The 15644-nt window shown below is 39.9% G+C and overlaps 3 protein-coding genes across 3 annotated transcripts; all 3 read left to right on the forward strand.

Moving 5' to 3' along the window:
• Positions 1-634: 634 nt before the first annotated feature.
• On the forward strand, positions 635-3318 carry slc18a3a (solute carrier family 18 member 3a). Its single transcript, XM_067519660.1, has one exon. It carries the CDS (start codon positions 1155-1157, stop codon positions 2712-2714), a length of 1560 nt encoding a protein of 519 aa, XP_067375761.1. The 5' UTR covers positions 635-1154; the 3' UTR covers positions 2715-3318.
• Positions 3319-3922: 604 nt separating this feature from the next.
• On the forward strand, positions 3923-10720 carry chata (choline O-acetyltransferase a). The gene is made up of 15 exons (XM_067519659.1): positions 3923-4155; positions 4479-4575; positions 4956-5147; positions 5258-5376; positions 5838-5891; positions 5969-6149; positions 6479-6656; positions 6741-6910; positions 7077-7177; positions 7288-7416; positions 7531-7653; positions 7737-7878; positions 8082-8144; positions 8240-8377; positions 9421-10720. Exons 2-15 carry the CDS (start codon positions 4528-4530, stop codon positions 9850-9852), a joined length of 2070 nt encoding a protein of 689 aa, XP_067375760.1. The 5' UTR covers positions 3923-4155; positions 4479-4527; the 3' UTR covers positions 9853-10720.
• A 440-nt stretch (positions 10721-11160) lies between these two features.
• Positions 11161-12227, forward strand: c1h10orf53 (chromosome 1 C10orf53 homolog). The gene is made up of 3 exons (XM_067482521.1): positions 11161-11486; positions 11574-11693; positions 11933-12227. Exons 1-3 carry the CDS (start codon positions 11393-11395, stop codon positions 11995-11997), a joined length of 279 nt encoding a protein of 92 aa, XP_067338622.1. The 5' UTR covers positions 11161-11392; the 3' UTR covers positions 11998-12227.
• The last annotated feature ends 3417 nt before the right edge of the window (positions 12228-15644 follow it).

The raw sequence follows: 15644 nt of genomic DNA on the forward strand, positions 1-15644 counted from the left end.
AACTTGTCTCCCACATAATATAAAAACTTTGAAGCTCTTCGTACCACTTTTTTATTTTTATCTAATTATCACAGCCTTGAATCTTTGCTCAGTTATCTTGAACGGTTTGGATGCGAAGGCTTGAGCCTAAATTTACGTCGTGTCGTGTCTTCCTGATGTCTGAAAGTCACCAACACAAATAGCAGTGAGGGCTTTAAATAGAAGAAAATGTTGCAGAAATGAAAAGAGAACATATCTCGTGTCACCGTGGAGCTGTCCGCTGGAGTGTGGTGCTGAAAGCGGTTTCCGTTTTGTTCTTATCAAAGAAAGGTGAAATGTAGAGAGTTCAATGTTTGTGCGGGGTTCAAGTTTTCCTACAGATTTCAGTTTATTTTTGGGTCAACATTAAATCAGAGATTTCAGCGACTTATTCCGTTTTTACGCTTAGAAAAGCGTTTTTGCCATGAAAAGACAGAAGGACTGTAACAAAAACAGAAGAAAGCACCACTGGCTCTGCTTTGCAACAACTAACTGGACAGCAGTGCGCACCCGGGATTTTGTGTTTAATTAGCATAAAAGATCTGAAGATGCTGGAGAGCAGCAGGACTGTGCGTCACAGCCATCAAGATGGGAGGGGAACACCTATGGGAGCCAACAAACTGCAGTGTGTATTCCTTCCACGGCCGACAAAAGCTAGTCAGGCTGAAGTGAAATGATGACTTAGCTCACAGCGTTACAGGTGACTGGAGACAGCTGAAGTCGTCTGGGAGCCGGAGGGGCGCAAGAGACAGACCCAACGCAGCCAGTGCGCAGATGGAACCGGGGCACAGTGAGCTGTAGGTGAATCCCCGACCTGCGAGTGCTGAGCGGCACCAGCGCGTCACCCTAATGACGGGGTATGAGACAAGGAAGCAACTGGGGATGACGGGGATAAAACGAGTCCAAGTCACGAGAGCGGAAAAGCGCGTGCGATGACGGACAGCGCGAGGGACAGAGAGGAGGTAAAGCAGAGGGAAGTTCTTTAGCTCATTAGTGGGGCTCCCGGTGCTGGATAAGAATAGAACATAAAATACGGAACAGATGTGCCAAGCGCGTGTTATTCTGTAAACAAATCAAGTGGGGGAAACCGATTTGATTTTTCAAAAGACGAGACTTAAGCCAGAACGGGTGAAAACATGGAGCCGGAGGGAACCACGGAGGAACGAGCCCCTAATTTGGCACAATCTGCCGCCTCCAAACTGTCCCAGATGGGCGAAAGAACTAAACAACTGGGCAATGTAATCCAAGACCCAGTGCGGCAGAAACGGATTATTCTAGTAATAGTTTGTATAGCACTCTTCTTGGACAATATGCTGTATATGGTAATTGTGCCAATTGTACCAGATTACCTTGAAGAGCTGCAAACCGCAGCGGATCTTGCCCAAGATGCTGCACCGCGCACAAACTCCACTAACAGTACCATCCACAAAGTCACCAAGGGGAACTTCGACCTACAGATAGGGGTTCTTTTTGCCTCTAAGGCCATCCTGCAGCTGCTGGTGAACCCGTTAAGTGGCACGTTTATAGACAGGGTCGGCTATGATATCCCACTTTTCATTGGACTCAATGTCATGTTTCTGTCCACACTTATTTTTGCCTTCGCTGACAACTACGCGACTCTGTTCGTTGCGCGCAGCATGCAAGGCCTCGGCTCCGCTTTCGCGGACACTTCAGGCATCGCGATGATCGCAGACAAGTACACCGAAGAGGCGGAAAGAAGCAAAGCGCTGGGCATTGCCTTGGCTTTCATTTCCTTTGGAAGCCTTGTGGCGCCCCCCTTTGGGGGGGTCCTGTATGAGTTCGCAGGGAAGCGGGTGCCTTTCCTGATCCTGGCCTGTATCTGTCTTATTGATGGTGTTTTGTGTCTGATTGTCCTAAAACCCTTCTCTAACCGGGAGAGAGAAAACATGCCAGTAGGCACACCCATATATAAACTGATGATTGATCCTTACATAGCGGTAGTGGGTGGTGCTCTGACAATTTGCAACATTCCTCTAGCTTTTCTTGAGCCCACTATTGCCAACTGGATGGAGGAAACCATGCATGCCAGTCAGTGGGAGATTGGCATGACATGGTTCCCCGCCTTCTTCCCTCATGTTTTAGGTGTATATCTCACGGTCAAATTAGCTGCAAAGTACCCTCACCTCCAATGGTTTTACGGAGCTATAGGTATGGTGTTCATAGGTGCGAGTTCCTGCACAGTGCCAGCCTGTAAAAACTTTGGACAACTCATGATCCCGCTGTGCGGAATCTGTTTTGGCATCGCCTTCGTGGACACGGCGCTCCTTCCAACGCTTGGGTTCCTGGTGGATGTGCGCCACGTGTCAGTGTACGGCAGTGTGTACGCCATAGCTGACATCTCTTACTGTGTGGCCTATGCCCTGGGGCCTGTCGTGGCTGGACAGATAGTGCACGACCTGGGCTTTGTTCAGCTTAATTTGGGCATGGGCCTCGCCAATGTACTTTACGCACCGGCGCTCCTTCTGCTGAAGAACGTGACAAAGATGAAACCTTCTTTCTCCGAAAGAAACATGCTCCTGGAAGATGGCCCGACAGGGCTGTATGATACAATTAAGATGGAGCAACGACAGAAGAAGAAAAAGGGCTTGTGTACAACAATTGACGACAACGGCATTGAAACCTTTGCAAAAAGGTCATTTTCAGAGGAGGAATCATCTGGAGGAGAGTACGCGTAAAAGACCTTTAACAGTGTGTGAAACTATCAAAGTGCCAATGTAGAATTGTGTGCATCGCTTCATATCTAATCAGTTGCATACCACGATTAGGATTGTGTAACAGCAATTATTTACTGCTTCTTGTGACAATTCCCTCGGGTTTTTGTCAAATTAAGTAGCTTCAAGCCTTTGCGGTAGAAAAGGTGCTAGCTGGCGTGTGTGAGAGTATTGTGAAAGATTTGTTGAGATAAATGTCTGTTCATTAACAATATGTATCACTGTATCGGGAACTGACTCATGCTGTTTTCAGGGATTATGTGTACATGTATTTTAACAAAAGAACAATTGTAATGTATAATGTCTTTCACTGTAATCTGTACTTGTTTCGCCAGGGTTGTGCTGCTAAACAAATTATGCACCAGTTTGTGTCACGCAGCAGTTAAGATAAAAAGATACAACACATGGAACTAAAGTGGAATCTGCGTCTTGGTTTTTTTGTTTGTTTGTTTGTTTTGTTTTTGTTTGGATGATGTACTTCTGGAATGCGTAGCCTTAATGTGTGATCTACGACTGTACATACATGTATATTCGTGTATATAATTAAACGAGCATTATATGAACAATACTAAGTGTGGAACGTGTTTATTTAGGCGATAATTAAGTGATTTGTTTGAGTAAGTGACAAATTTGTTTTGTTCTACTCTTAAAGAAATCCACATAAACAAATTTGGCCAGATAATGTGATATTTTAAACATATGGTTATAGTCATAAGGTTCTAATTTTTACTTCGAAGGGTTCCTGGACTTTTTGTCTTTAAACACTTAATTTAGCGAATATGAAGTCTTAAACTGAGGTATTTTTGTCACGCGTATCACTGTATTAAAACACTAAAGCCGATAGTAAATAAGTCAATTGTACAGAATTTCACCTGACTAAATGATACTAATTATTTTATGCAGGAACAGTTTTTCAAATCCTTTGCACTTGTGCAAAATGCAGATATTTGCATACAACGTTAAATACATAATGCCAATTAAAACATACAGATGCAGTGAGATGGAAGCAATGCTCGTTGAAGAGTGTTGAAAATTCAGAAATCCAGAGGAAGGCGATTGTGGAAAATACATCACAACTGTTTTTCAGCACAACATGTGAGCATCCGAGGAGCTCGGCTGGTGTATAAATAAGATCGGCTGAAGATGTAAAGTGCCAAATAAACTTCTTGGCGAATAGCAGGACTTCTGGGAGGAGCTTGGCGGCCAGGAGGGTGAGGTACCTTCTCAACATCTCTCCTGAGCCAGCGAGGGAGTTGTGCTCTTGCCATGCTGGGATTGAAAGATGCTCAAAGGCTCCAAACAGTGATTTTTTAAAGGAATGTTGCCAGGAAATGGACTCAAGATGGACAAACCTAAACTTCTTGCTTGAGTCCCCAAGACGTGTGGGAATGTTTTTTTCTTTCTGGTGAGTAAAACGTTTACATTTAAATTTATGATTATTTTATTTTGGTAAATTTATTAGAGTAAGACAACCTGTCACCATCAAATGCACAGGACTGTTGGACGCAAGTCTGCATGTGAAAATCTCTCAAAGTGCGCATTCTTATTTTGTCTGAACAGGGATTTATATCAATTACATTTTCTTTTATTAGTTCTTCATTTATCTTAAATATAAAACAACGTGACGTTTAAAGAAAGCTGCTCTAAGGCTGTCAGTCATTTGTTAGTTATAAATACGCCTCCGTTTGCCTCAGGTTTATACTGATATTTTTCTATTTGTGGAAACAGTGTCTGCCTCATGAATCAACCTGCTTGACTGCCCCTGTCCGCCATCAACATGCCGGTTCTGGACCGAGACCCCTCTAAGGATTTAGGGGACCTAGAAGTAAATATATCTAATTTATTTGGATAAATAATTGAACTGGGATTAAATAAAGTATTTTAATTAAATGTAATAATTTTAATAAGAATGAGATTTAAGAGATTAGATTTCTTTAAGAATAAGCAATGCACCATGACCATTTAATGGGCCTAAATATTTTATCACTTTGAGTCAAGTAAATTAATCATTTACATTTTCCCAAGTAGACTTGTAATTTTTCTCAGTTAGTCAGTACATTTAAAACATAATATTGTTTAAAGTATTTTCTTGACAAATTGACAGGTGTAAGAGGTGACTCCAAACACACAGAGCCACATGTGTAGTCAGAAATATAGTATAAACAAATGGTGATGAGTTTTTTTTTAATCCCTCACATTCCACAGGGTCTGCCAAAGCTGCCGCTCCCGGCCCTGAAAGATACTCTGGACATGTACCTGAGGTGTATGAAGCACCTGCTCACAGAGGAACAATTTAACAAGACCCAAAATCTTGTGAAAGAGTTTGGAGCCCCTGGAGGAGTGGGGGAGCTACTACAGAGCAAACTGATGGAGAGGAGGGAGAACAAGGCAAACTGGGTAAATCAAACGATGTTACAATATACAGTAAAATATACACCATTTAACCAGTATTACTATCCATTACTACACTGTTTCTTTAAGCAAATCCTTTTAATTCCTTTCTGTAGGTATATGACTACTGGCTGAATGACATGTACCTGAACAACAGACTGGCTCTGCCTGTCAATTCCAGTCCTGCCATGGTCTTCCCACAGCAGACCTTCAGGGCGCCCATCGACTCTTTAAGGTATGAGACCATACACAATTAAGAGACATGCGAGAAACCTCAAAGTGTTCCATAATGCCACCGGACAGACAGTCATTGAGTAGTGTGAGTGATCTTTTCCTCAGCATTATTTCTGGTTAAAATTTTACAAATAAGCTGTAATGACCACATGTTGTAAAAATCAGAAGGTATTAACTGACAGGCAGTTTTTAATAATTACAGTGTGTAGAGTTAAGCCTGCTCAGAGGCCAGATTTGACTGATTAGAAGCCGGGACAGGCTGCTGGTGGCAAGGTTAATAGTCGATGTAAGCTTTGGTTTGGTTAACACGGTATTGATCTGAAACTGTCTCCTTAATCACATGATTTACATGAGTCATTTATACTGTTAAGTGGAGTCAATTTTCAAAATAAATCAAACACAAGGCCAAATGCAGTATGCGTGTTTTGAATTTATCAAAGCAAATTTTTTTTTTTTTCCTAGATTTGCTGCACACTTAATTTCTGGAGTTTTGGAGTACAAAACTCTACTGGATGCGTAAGTTAATATGCAGTGACAGCACAAACTGTTGCACGGTGAGTTGAAGAATATGTGTAATACCTGTGTGTGTGTAGACATGCACTGCCTGTAGACTATGCCCGGGGCCAGCTGGCTGGAACCCCTCTGTGCATGGAGCAGTACTACCGTCTCTTCACTTCCTACCGCCTACCGGGACTGGACAGAGACACACTAGTGGCCCAGGAGAGTACAGTGATGCCAGAACCTGACCACATTATTGTGGCTTGTAGAAATCAGGTAAGGCAAAGTGTAAAACAGTTCTTCTGTATAGATAATAGATTATCTTGGGACTGTCAATCACATCACACAGTCATCATCGGTGCACGTATAGTTTGCCAAGTTGGCATTTGTTCCCAGCTCTCTGCAGTGACTTTGGAGATCACAATGTTATAACTGATTCAAATGCCCAAAACTATGACAAAGAACAGCAAAGATGTAATAAAGAGACATTCACCTTCAGTTACTCCACACGTTCAGCTTCTCTACATCTTCAGCCAATTGACAGCTAACATTCAAAAAGAGCTTAGCGCACTGAATCACTGTGTACAATCTGAACCTCTGTCCAGTTCTTTGTGCTGGATGTGGTGATCAACTTCCGTCGACTGAATGAAAGAGATTTGTTGACCCAACTGGACAAGATTGTCAAGATGGCCGACAGTGAAGAAGAGGAGCTCCCACCTATTGGTCTTCTCACTTCAGATGGACGGACAGAGTGGGCAGAGTCACGCAGTGTGCTCATGAGAGGTACACTTTGAAGAGCTTCCAAAGTCGAGTGGATCTCAGTGTTTCTGTCCCACAAACTTACTTTTTTTAATTATTTTGTTCTAGAATCTACTAACAGGGACTCTCTAGACATGATTGAACGTTGTCTGTGTCTGGTCTGTCTGGATGACGCCAGTGGTCCTCAGCTAAGTGACAGCTCACGCGCCATGTTGATGCTGCACGGAGGAGGAGTGGCCAAGAATGGTGGTAACCGCTGGTATGACAAGCCCATGCAGGTCAGTGAGCACAGATATCAAGTTAGTCTAATTAATGTCATCACTTTTGAATGTGGCATAAAACTAAGTGAGTTTGAGAACTTGTTAAATAATAATTGTTGAGAAACAGAAAAGAAAGTGGAGTAAGGTTCCTGCAAATCAACTGAACTTAGCACCACATCATCAGTTTGTTGTAGGAGCTGACGGCTGTTGCGGAGTCGTGTGTGAACACTCGGCCTTTGAAGGAATTGTCCTTGTCCAGTGCACAGAATATCTTCTCAAATACATGTAAGAATTAAAACCTATGTGAACCTTAAAAATATAAAAAATATTATGTTTGTTGAGATATGCTCAAAAGCTCCAAATATGAGCTGTATTATATTCCCATGTGACCTCAGGATTGGCAGCCCATCAAAGCTGGTCAGAGCTGCAAGTGTGAGCGAGTTGCCTGCTCCACGCAGACTTCGCTGGAAATGTACTCCAGAGATTCACAAATTACTTGCCTCTTCTGCTGACAAACTGCAGAGGTCTGGGTTTACCCTGGGTTTTCCACAGTCCTACAAAGGAATACATTTGTCAGTTTCAGCCTTTGTTGGACACTTTCAGCTCAAATCCTGTATTTATTCTCATTTCCTTCTCAGGCTGGTGAGAAATCTGGACATAAATGTCCACAAATTCTGTGCTTATGGGAAAGAGTTCATCAAGAAGCAGAAAATGAGTCCAGATGCTTACATCCAAGTTGCTCTTCAGTTAGCCTACTACCGGTAAGAAAAAGCAGGGATTTGCACATGTCCCATTAATCCAGGTCTCCAGGCTACAGGGCTTTCATTTTTGCATTTAACTCTAGATGTCACGGGAGACCAGTGTCAACCTACGAGAGCGCATCCATACGGCGTTTTCAGCAAGGAAGGGTGGACAACATCCGCTCTGCCACACCTGAAGCCCTGGCATTTGTAAAAGCAATGACTGATGGGAAACTTAGCACAAGTGTAAGACTTCTCAGCGTGTAACTGTACAATAATTCATGTAGCTGCAGAGCAAAAACTCAGTTTAGGTATCGTTTTCTTTGGATTTAATTACATGGTTACATTTTTAACTTTAGTCCAGTGGCGATGTTCTTCACAATGATAGACAATGCTTACTGAGATTTAATTGTCATTTAATACTGATTTTCAGTTTCTTCTTTCCCCAGGATAAAGAGAAGATGGAGCTGTTACAAAGTGCGATAACTGCCCAGACAAAGTATACTATTCTGGTAACTATTCCATAATCCTATCCATTGGTCATGAGTATTACAATGCTGACCTTTTTATTTAAAGCAAAAACATTACTAAATATTTTCTTGTTCAGGCCATTACAGGGATGGCAATAGACAATCACCTACTGGGACTCCGTGAAATTGCACATGAACTGAAGCTAGAAAAGCCAGAACTATTCAAAGATGAAGGATATCTCATCAGCAATCAGTTCATTCTCTCTACAAGTCAGGTAAAATCATCAGATTTTCAATTTCACACAAAGTAAACACTTTATGCATCACAAGGAGAATTGCTCAGCCTGTGAAAACAAATGTAGAGAGTCCTCGGTGGCTCAGGAGAAGCTATCAAGACGTTATTCAGCTTTTTTCAGCTTTGCTTGGAAAATCCTTTCAGCGCCGAAGCATTCACAGTGCATTTTCTTATTCGAAATGCTTTTTGTAGTTATTATTATTATTATTCCGACTTCAGTGCCTTATTTGGCGCCTAGCTAATTCGGCATACTTTCAGCTAGAAATACTGTTCAAATTTTACAACAATCAGCTTGTATTCAGCTTTGTGATATATTTGATAATTTTTAAAAGATTCACCATTCATTTTCTCTCATTCAAATGAATGTTGACACTCGTCAGCTTAAGGGGCCATGACGCTTATGACATTACAGAGGTCACAGTCAGTTAGACGCTTTAAAATAAAAGCCTAAAATAATAAAAGCAAAAATGTTTTGCAATAAAATGGTATAATGAGTTGGACACATTCACACACAGACAGGTAACACACTTTTAAACTAAAAACCTTTTTGATAGTTTTTTCCAGTTCAGCTTTTTTCAGCTTTGCTTGGAAAATTCTTTCAGCACTGAAGCATTCACAGTGCATTCTCTCTTTGGAAATGCTTTTTCTAGTTTAACATGGTCACTGCAGACGTTTTTTAATCAACTTGCTATCAAAAATGTGCCATTAGCTTCCCTAATGACAGCAACATGCCCCCAGAGTCAAGCTTGTGTTATCACATTTAGGGAGAACCCAGAAGATTCGGGTCAACTGAACCTTAAACCCTTTTTAAAATAGAAAAGACATTATTGCAATATTTAAAAACATAAGACAAAAAGTTGTCTTACACAAAATATACATTTTCATTGAAAAGAAAAACATCTGTACAGACAAATGGCAACAAACCTCTGTAGTTTTGTATACTCTACAATAGATTTGGCTTATATAATTACTAAACATTAAAACTTAGCAAGTATGGTGCTGAAGCATCCCGTCTTTCCTCAGGTCCCGACTACTGTTGAGATGTTCTGCTGCTATGGGCCTGTTGTTCCAAATGGATACGGGACATGCTACAACCCTCAGACCAACCACATTATCTTCTCTGTTTCCAGTTTCCATGAGAGCCCACAAACATGTTCAGCAGAATTTGTTGACTGTCTGGTGCAGACGCTCTTGTACATGAGGGATTTGTGCAAAAGATGCAACTCTGCCTCAAATCCAAATGAGCAAAGAAAAGGTCAGGCACTGGATTCTCAAACACAAACAGAAACAAACTGGCAAAACAAAACACCACAGAAACACTCTGAATTATCTAAGAATCAGCAAACAGTGCCACAGGTTTTGGTGAACACACTGGATCAGACTAAAGTGGAAGCTCAAACTCAAACTTCATCACAGGGAGAGGCACACACTTTGCAGAACGGAAGTAAATCATAGGACACAGTCAGTGTCAGTGGAAATAGTGGTGGTGTATTATTAAGTGCGTGTTTAAATTATACTCTGTAACTGTGACACAAAGTGTTATGTAAAGCTCTTTCGTTGAATACTGTATCGGGATAATCTACTGTTAGAGAATATTAGAGGTTTTTGGTTAATATACAGGACACTAGTTCAAGCTATGACGAGGTTTAAATTTAAAGACTGCTGTTTGCAGATAAACATTTGAGACAAATTTGTGCTTTTGATTATTATTTTGCACTAAACTGAGGTGGATGAAAACAAGGAGTACATTTATTATTGGGTGCCATTGAATTGAGCAGACATTAAAAGGGAAGAAAAACTCAGGATTCATTCTGTTTTACATGTCTGCTTCATTTCGTCCATGAAGCCTGTCAGTCAGTCAGACAGAGCGAATATAGTATTACAGTGGTTTATCACATGTATCAGTATATGTCAATCTGCAAAGTGCATGCTGCTATTTAATGTCTGAAGATTATAATAGATGGTGAAGCTACAGTCTTCTATGCAAATCCAGCTGTGCCGTGTTCATGGATTGTTGTCTATTGTACCAGCACTACATGCAGTCTTACAAAATTACCTACTTAAAAATGTTTTATTTTGTAAAATCAATAGACATTATAGGTATTTTAAAAGGATATGTTGTAGTTTGAGAATATTAAGCATGATCAAAATTGTTAACATTTATGAGCAGATTATAGCAATTAAGTTAACTATTTTTGTATGACATAACCTAATGTTGCAGGGTTTAAATGTAAGTTTGAGAAGTAACTTACTAACCAGAGGTGATCACTGTGTTTATCAATATATTGCATTCATGTATAGTTGAACAATAAAGCAAACAAAAAGACAAAAACTGTAATTGTCTGCTTATCTTTGCTGTCTAAACTGTATAGATCAACACTATTTGTGTTTTTGTAGAAAAATCTACTCTGATTATGTTTTATAACACACACACATTCACTTACTACATAACACAGGCACTGACAAAACTGAGTAGCTTTTCAGGAGCTGCTTTAATTTTATAATTAAGTCGCATTGTGGAATCAGGATCCACTTCATTATTAAAGAAATCCATAATGTTTATTAAATGTGTGACTTCACATTACCACTTTTTTTGCAGATTGTATGTTATTATTTTTAAATATTTACTTAAGAAGATTATCTATTTACAACAAAACCTGATGATGGTTTGGATGTGAATTCAGCTGGTACAGAAACAGTAGATTGATAATCACTTTAAGCATTAAAATGTGGTGTTTTGGGATTGTGAGAATAACACGGTTCTCATATTCTTTTGTAAACATCTCAGATACCAGGTTTATCAGTTAGGCCTTTTCAGTTTAGCCCGTTGACCTATCATATTTAGGCTCTTTAGGGCAATTATGAAAATGTAATGTTTAATAGTTCGTGTGGAATGGCTTTTGTTTGTTGGCTTTTTAACAAATTGACGCACTGAGGCTCCAGCACATCATATAGAAAGGCGCATTGTGTGTTACCCAGGTGACCACAACAAACAATGCCGGCAAACGCGCGGGTGACGCTTCGTTACGGACCTTATGAATCCAACGGCCTCGTACAACACAGGACCTTCCGTCTGCAGGGTCTCCAGGGTATTGTCTGTCTTTTCCTTTCACGGTCACATTGTGATTTTTGCTTGATTCCTCCGGTCAATCACTGTCCGGCCCATTTGTTTACAGCCGCCCTGAGAGCGCGCGGACACAAGTGCATGTTGGAAGAATCTCCCGTGTGGAACATGGTGGAGCTCGTGGTCAATGGCGAACTTGTCTTCAGTTGTCTTATAAAGCAGCTGGAGTTTGGTGAGTTTGGTGCGCTTTAACTTAAGGTCGTAATTGTGGCATCTACCGAGGGAGGAAGCGTTTGGCGGGAAAACTACAGGGATCAGTACATATGACAAAGATCGTGCATTAAGCAAACATAAAACAATGCTTTGACCTTTCCATCGTCTGATGGAACAGATTAGATGTTAGACTGTGGTGACGTCAGTCTGCTAAATTCTGTTTGTTTGTTTTTTCTTTTTTGTTTGTTTTGTTCGAAGGTGGAGACGGGAAACTGGATCCCGTTTGCAAAGAAGCTGTAACTGCTGTGGAGAATGCTTACTGAAGAGATGTGCAAACATTTGAATAAAGACAGAAAGTCATCCATGGCCCACTAGAACTTTTACTGGTGTAATTTGCAAGTGTGCTGTTGGGAAGTGATTTGCGGTAACTGCATTGACAGTATAGTATAAGACCGGGTATTTACTATGTAGGAGTATGATATGTATGATATGATTTTGCTGTATATTCCTTATTTACTTTTACATACTGACCCAGTTTTGATGAGTTTTCATGTACACATAAATTAACTGTTAATAAAACTGTAAGTTTACTAGTTGATTTTTTGGCAAATAATAGATATTGAATGCTTAGTTCAGTGTTCTCCGTGGTTCATGATTACATTTACCAGCTGTAAGTAATTAACAACATTAAGTATTTTATTACAGACCATTTCTAATCACACTCGTAACTAATACTGTATCAGCTCTGTTAAATACCTGGAGATTTCCATGTGACAACAAAGTGTCAATATTGTTTGCCAAACATCTAAAGCTTTACTGTGTGTGTGTGTGTGTATCCCTCAGCCTCCAAAGAGGAATTTGAGCCTTATGTCCTAAGTAGAAAATATGGCTGCAAGTCTCTGTGCCAGCTGGCTTCAGTCTCCTGGTGAAGTGAGGTGTGACAGCAAATACTCACTCCTTTCCTAACAGCTACAGTAGCCAAATGAAGTAAAGGCACCACATCTACAGTTGTGTTTAATTTCAGAACAGGTCCACAGCTGACCTGTGAGTCAAACACATAATTTAAATACAGCAGTGTTTTGTGTGCAGCTCTTAACTTCTGCTATTCATCTACTGTAAACAAAACAAATCATTGCTATTTATATATGCAAATATTCTTCATGTATGTAATAAAGAAAGCTACACTACAGTAAAGCTAATGCAATAACACTGTCATATGTCAGAATTTTGGTGGGTGAGTGTTAGGTTTACACAGAGTTTATTGTTGCTACTTAAATTGCCAACTATAGCAGGTACTAAGTGATTTAATTTCTATGTAATACTTTTGTAATTAACATATTGGACATTTCTAAATAAAGGTGATGGAAGTGTAACACTGTTTACAGCCTGGAAATCAGCCTCTAGGTCTCACAAGTTGTTGTGATTTATGCATAAAGTGAACTTTACAAAACCCTCATGTATGTTGCTTTAGGGGAGGTCTTTTAGGAGAGCTGAGATTAGACTACATGTTATCAGCCCCCCATTATTCAGATTCAGGGTTTAAGGATATAAGTGCATATAAATGAAAAATATCAGTTTTCACAGTGCACATTGTCAGGGAACAACAATGAGCATAGTAGGTCACAATAATATGTTGTTCTGTCCTATGGAGTGTGTTGTGCATTAGGGACAGCTCTTGGGATGCCCTACAATGTCTTCTGTAATACCATCGTTGTAGCAAGTCACGAAATTCTGCAAGCTGTAGTATGATTCACACACGATCTGACATGTGTGTCATCCAAGTCACAGCAGAACCATGATCAGTTAAATTTAAAAGACTTAAATGTGATGTAGTCTGATCCAGATACATGTCAGTTACTGTTGTTTTCTTGTTGCGTACACAAAGTTATGGTAGGCACAGAAAAAATGAAAACCGTCTGCTGTGCTCTCACTAATTAAAAAGTTGTATGGTTTTTGAAGATAAATAAATAGATCATGGTGTTTAAAATTAAACCACCTACACCCTGGTTCGCATTCCAAATCGCCATTACAACTCCCTCCCCTGAAAATCACACAGGTTCAAAGCAATGGACCTCTTTAGCTCAGGTAGGTGAACGTTTCCTGTCAGAGGAGTTGCTGCAAGGTCCAAGTCCCACATAACCCAAAGAAAACACTTTAAACTTTGTCATCACAGAAGTAGGAGAACATAGAACAAAGTCTAGCTTTGTTATATAGCTGTACACCAATAGGGACACTTCTTATGTTACATTTCACAGAATCAAAAAAAAAAAACCCCCAGCTCAGTTGGTATTGCAGTATTACATGAACCACAGGGTTAGCGGTTCGACACCCAGCCCTCCAGTCTGCATGTCAAAGTGTCTCTAAACACTAAACCCCAAAGTTGTCCCTATTGTCTGCTTACTTCCTTATAAGTCACTTTGGATACAAGTGTCTGCTAAATTCAGGGGCCTAAGTACAGAGTTTGGAGTGAAAATAATCGGCTGTGGAAAAAAAAAGGAAAAGGTTTCTGTCAGTGGCAAACAACAGATTGACGTTTTGATCCATATCTTCACTGTGCACATTAAAAAACTCCAGAGATAAAAGTTTTTATCTATTTTCACGCTAATTTGTTGCCATCATATAGCACACAACGTTAGCACTGGGAAAACAAAACATTTTTTTAACAATGAAATAAATAAAACCCTTTGGGCTTAGCCAACCAAGTCAAGAATTTCAGCGTTTTTACAAAAAAAACAAAAACAAACACTATTATCCCCTATTGGCCCGCTCACTAATTTGCTCAGGAAGTAATTTTCTCATGCTTCACAAAGCATTGCATTTATGTGCGACAGGGGATCAGTTAAGACATTCACTGTGGCTGAAAACTGTGAGAGAGTGAAAACAAGAGCTGTGCATACTCAAAAAAAAAAAAAGAAATCTTTTCAAAACTTTATGCTCAAATTACTTTTGGCTACTTTAGGGAAACATTCACAACTATTTGTTTAGAGTTAAGTAAATGCTATGCATGTTTCTGAAAACAGATTGTTTTCGAAGCATGACATATCTGTATTTTCATCAGAAAATACATTTTTTGATCTCTGAAAATATCTTGTGTCTTGTGATGTTAAATGACCAAATGGGCTTTAAAAAAACATGACACGACTTGTTTACATGTACAGTACATGTAGTTAAAATGTACTCTATACTAAACATCAAATGTATCATGTATCATTACATGACAAATACTAATTGGACCTAAACAAGATACACATAAATTATAATAAAGACAATGTTACAGTTTACTGGTTTTCTGAATGGCAGGAGAATCTGCCGTCTGAGCACATGACAGCAGTCGACTATGATCCAGTTAACAGTAGTACAGCTGCTGGACTTCAAAATCTCCACTGAACTGAAAACACAAATTACAATGAGATGTATCATTATATATTTTGTGAATATAAAGGGTATTCAGAAATATGACTATGTAGAAAAAAACTGTGCCGTATAAACTCTCCTTTTCTCTCTCTTTTACACACACACACACACACACACACACACAAGGAGAATGTTAAACCCTTAGTATGCTCCCGCTAATAGTTTGATCAATATCCCATTTGAAGATGCAACTGGTAAGCTTCTGCTGATACAGCCCACTGTAGTTCCCTCCTCAAATGTTCCATACCTGCTGACTATTGGGGCCCGAGTTACTGCTGAATACCAACACTTTGTAGGAAATAATGAAGTAGCTTTTTAAGTACAGATGAATAGTAATCATCACTTAAGCCATCACTGAAGGGGTCATGACCTCAGCAGAGCCAAGGAAACACACATCTATTGGATATTAACTGCAGAACACTGTGGAGCCTAATGTGTATGCAATGTCAGGGATACAGTAAGGCTTACAGTCGTTTGGCATTTGTCATTATACTGTTTAATCAGGAGTTTCAAATTGGTAACCATCTGACCCATAATGTCTGTAGTTACTTATCAA

Source organism: Channa argus, chromosome 1 (genome assembly GCF_033026475.1).
Source record: "Channa argus isolate prfri chromosome 1, Channa argus male v1.0, whole genome shotgun sequence".
NCBI classification, from domain to species: domain Eukaryota; kingdom Metazoa; phylum Chordata; class Actinopteri; order Anabantiformes; family Channidae; genus Channa; species Channa argus.

Excerpts from the sequence above, each read along its gene's own strand:
- slc18a3a (XM_067519660.1), top strand. The coding sequence starts at position 1,155 with ATGGAGCCGGAGGGAACCACGGAGGAACGAGCCCCTAATTTGGCACAA.
- chata (XM_067519659.1), top strand. The coding sequence starts at position 4,528 with ATGCCGGTTCTGGACCGAGACCCCTCTAAGGATTTAGGGGACCTAGAA. Across the intron at positions 4,576-4,955 it reads AGGATTTAGGGGACCTAGAA|GGTCTGCCAAAGCTGCCGCT; the intron begins GTAAATATATCT and ends CACATTCCACAG. Across the intron at positions 6,150-6,478 it reads TTGTGGCTTGTAGAAATCAG|TTCTTTGTGCTGGATGTGGT; the intron begins GTAAGGCAAAGT and ends ACCTCTGTCCAG.
- c1h10orf53 (XM_067482521.1), top strand. The coding sequence starts at position 11,393 with ATGCCGGCAAACGCGCGGGTGACGCTTCGTTACGGACCTTATGAATCC. Across the intron at positions 11,487-11,573 it reads CCGTCTGCAGGGTCTCCAGG|CCGCCCTGAGAGCGCGCGGA; the intron begins GTATTGTCTGTC and ends ATTTGTTTACAG. Across the intron at positions 11,694-11,932 it reads TATAAAGCAGCTGGAGTTTG|GTGGAGACGGGAAACTGGAT; the intron begins GTGAGTTTGGTG and ends TTTTGTTCGAAG.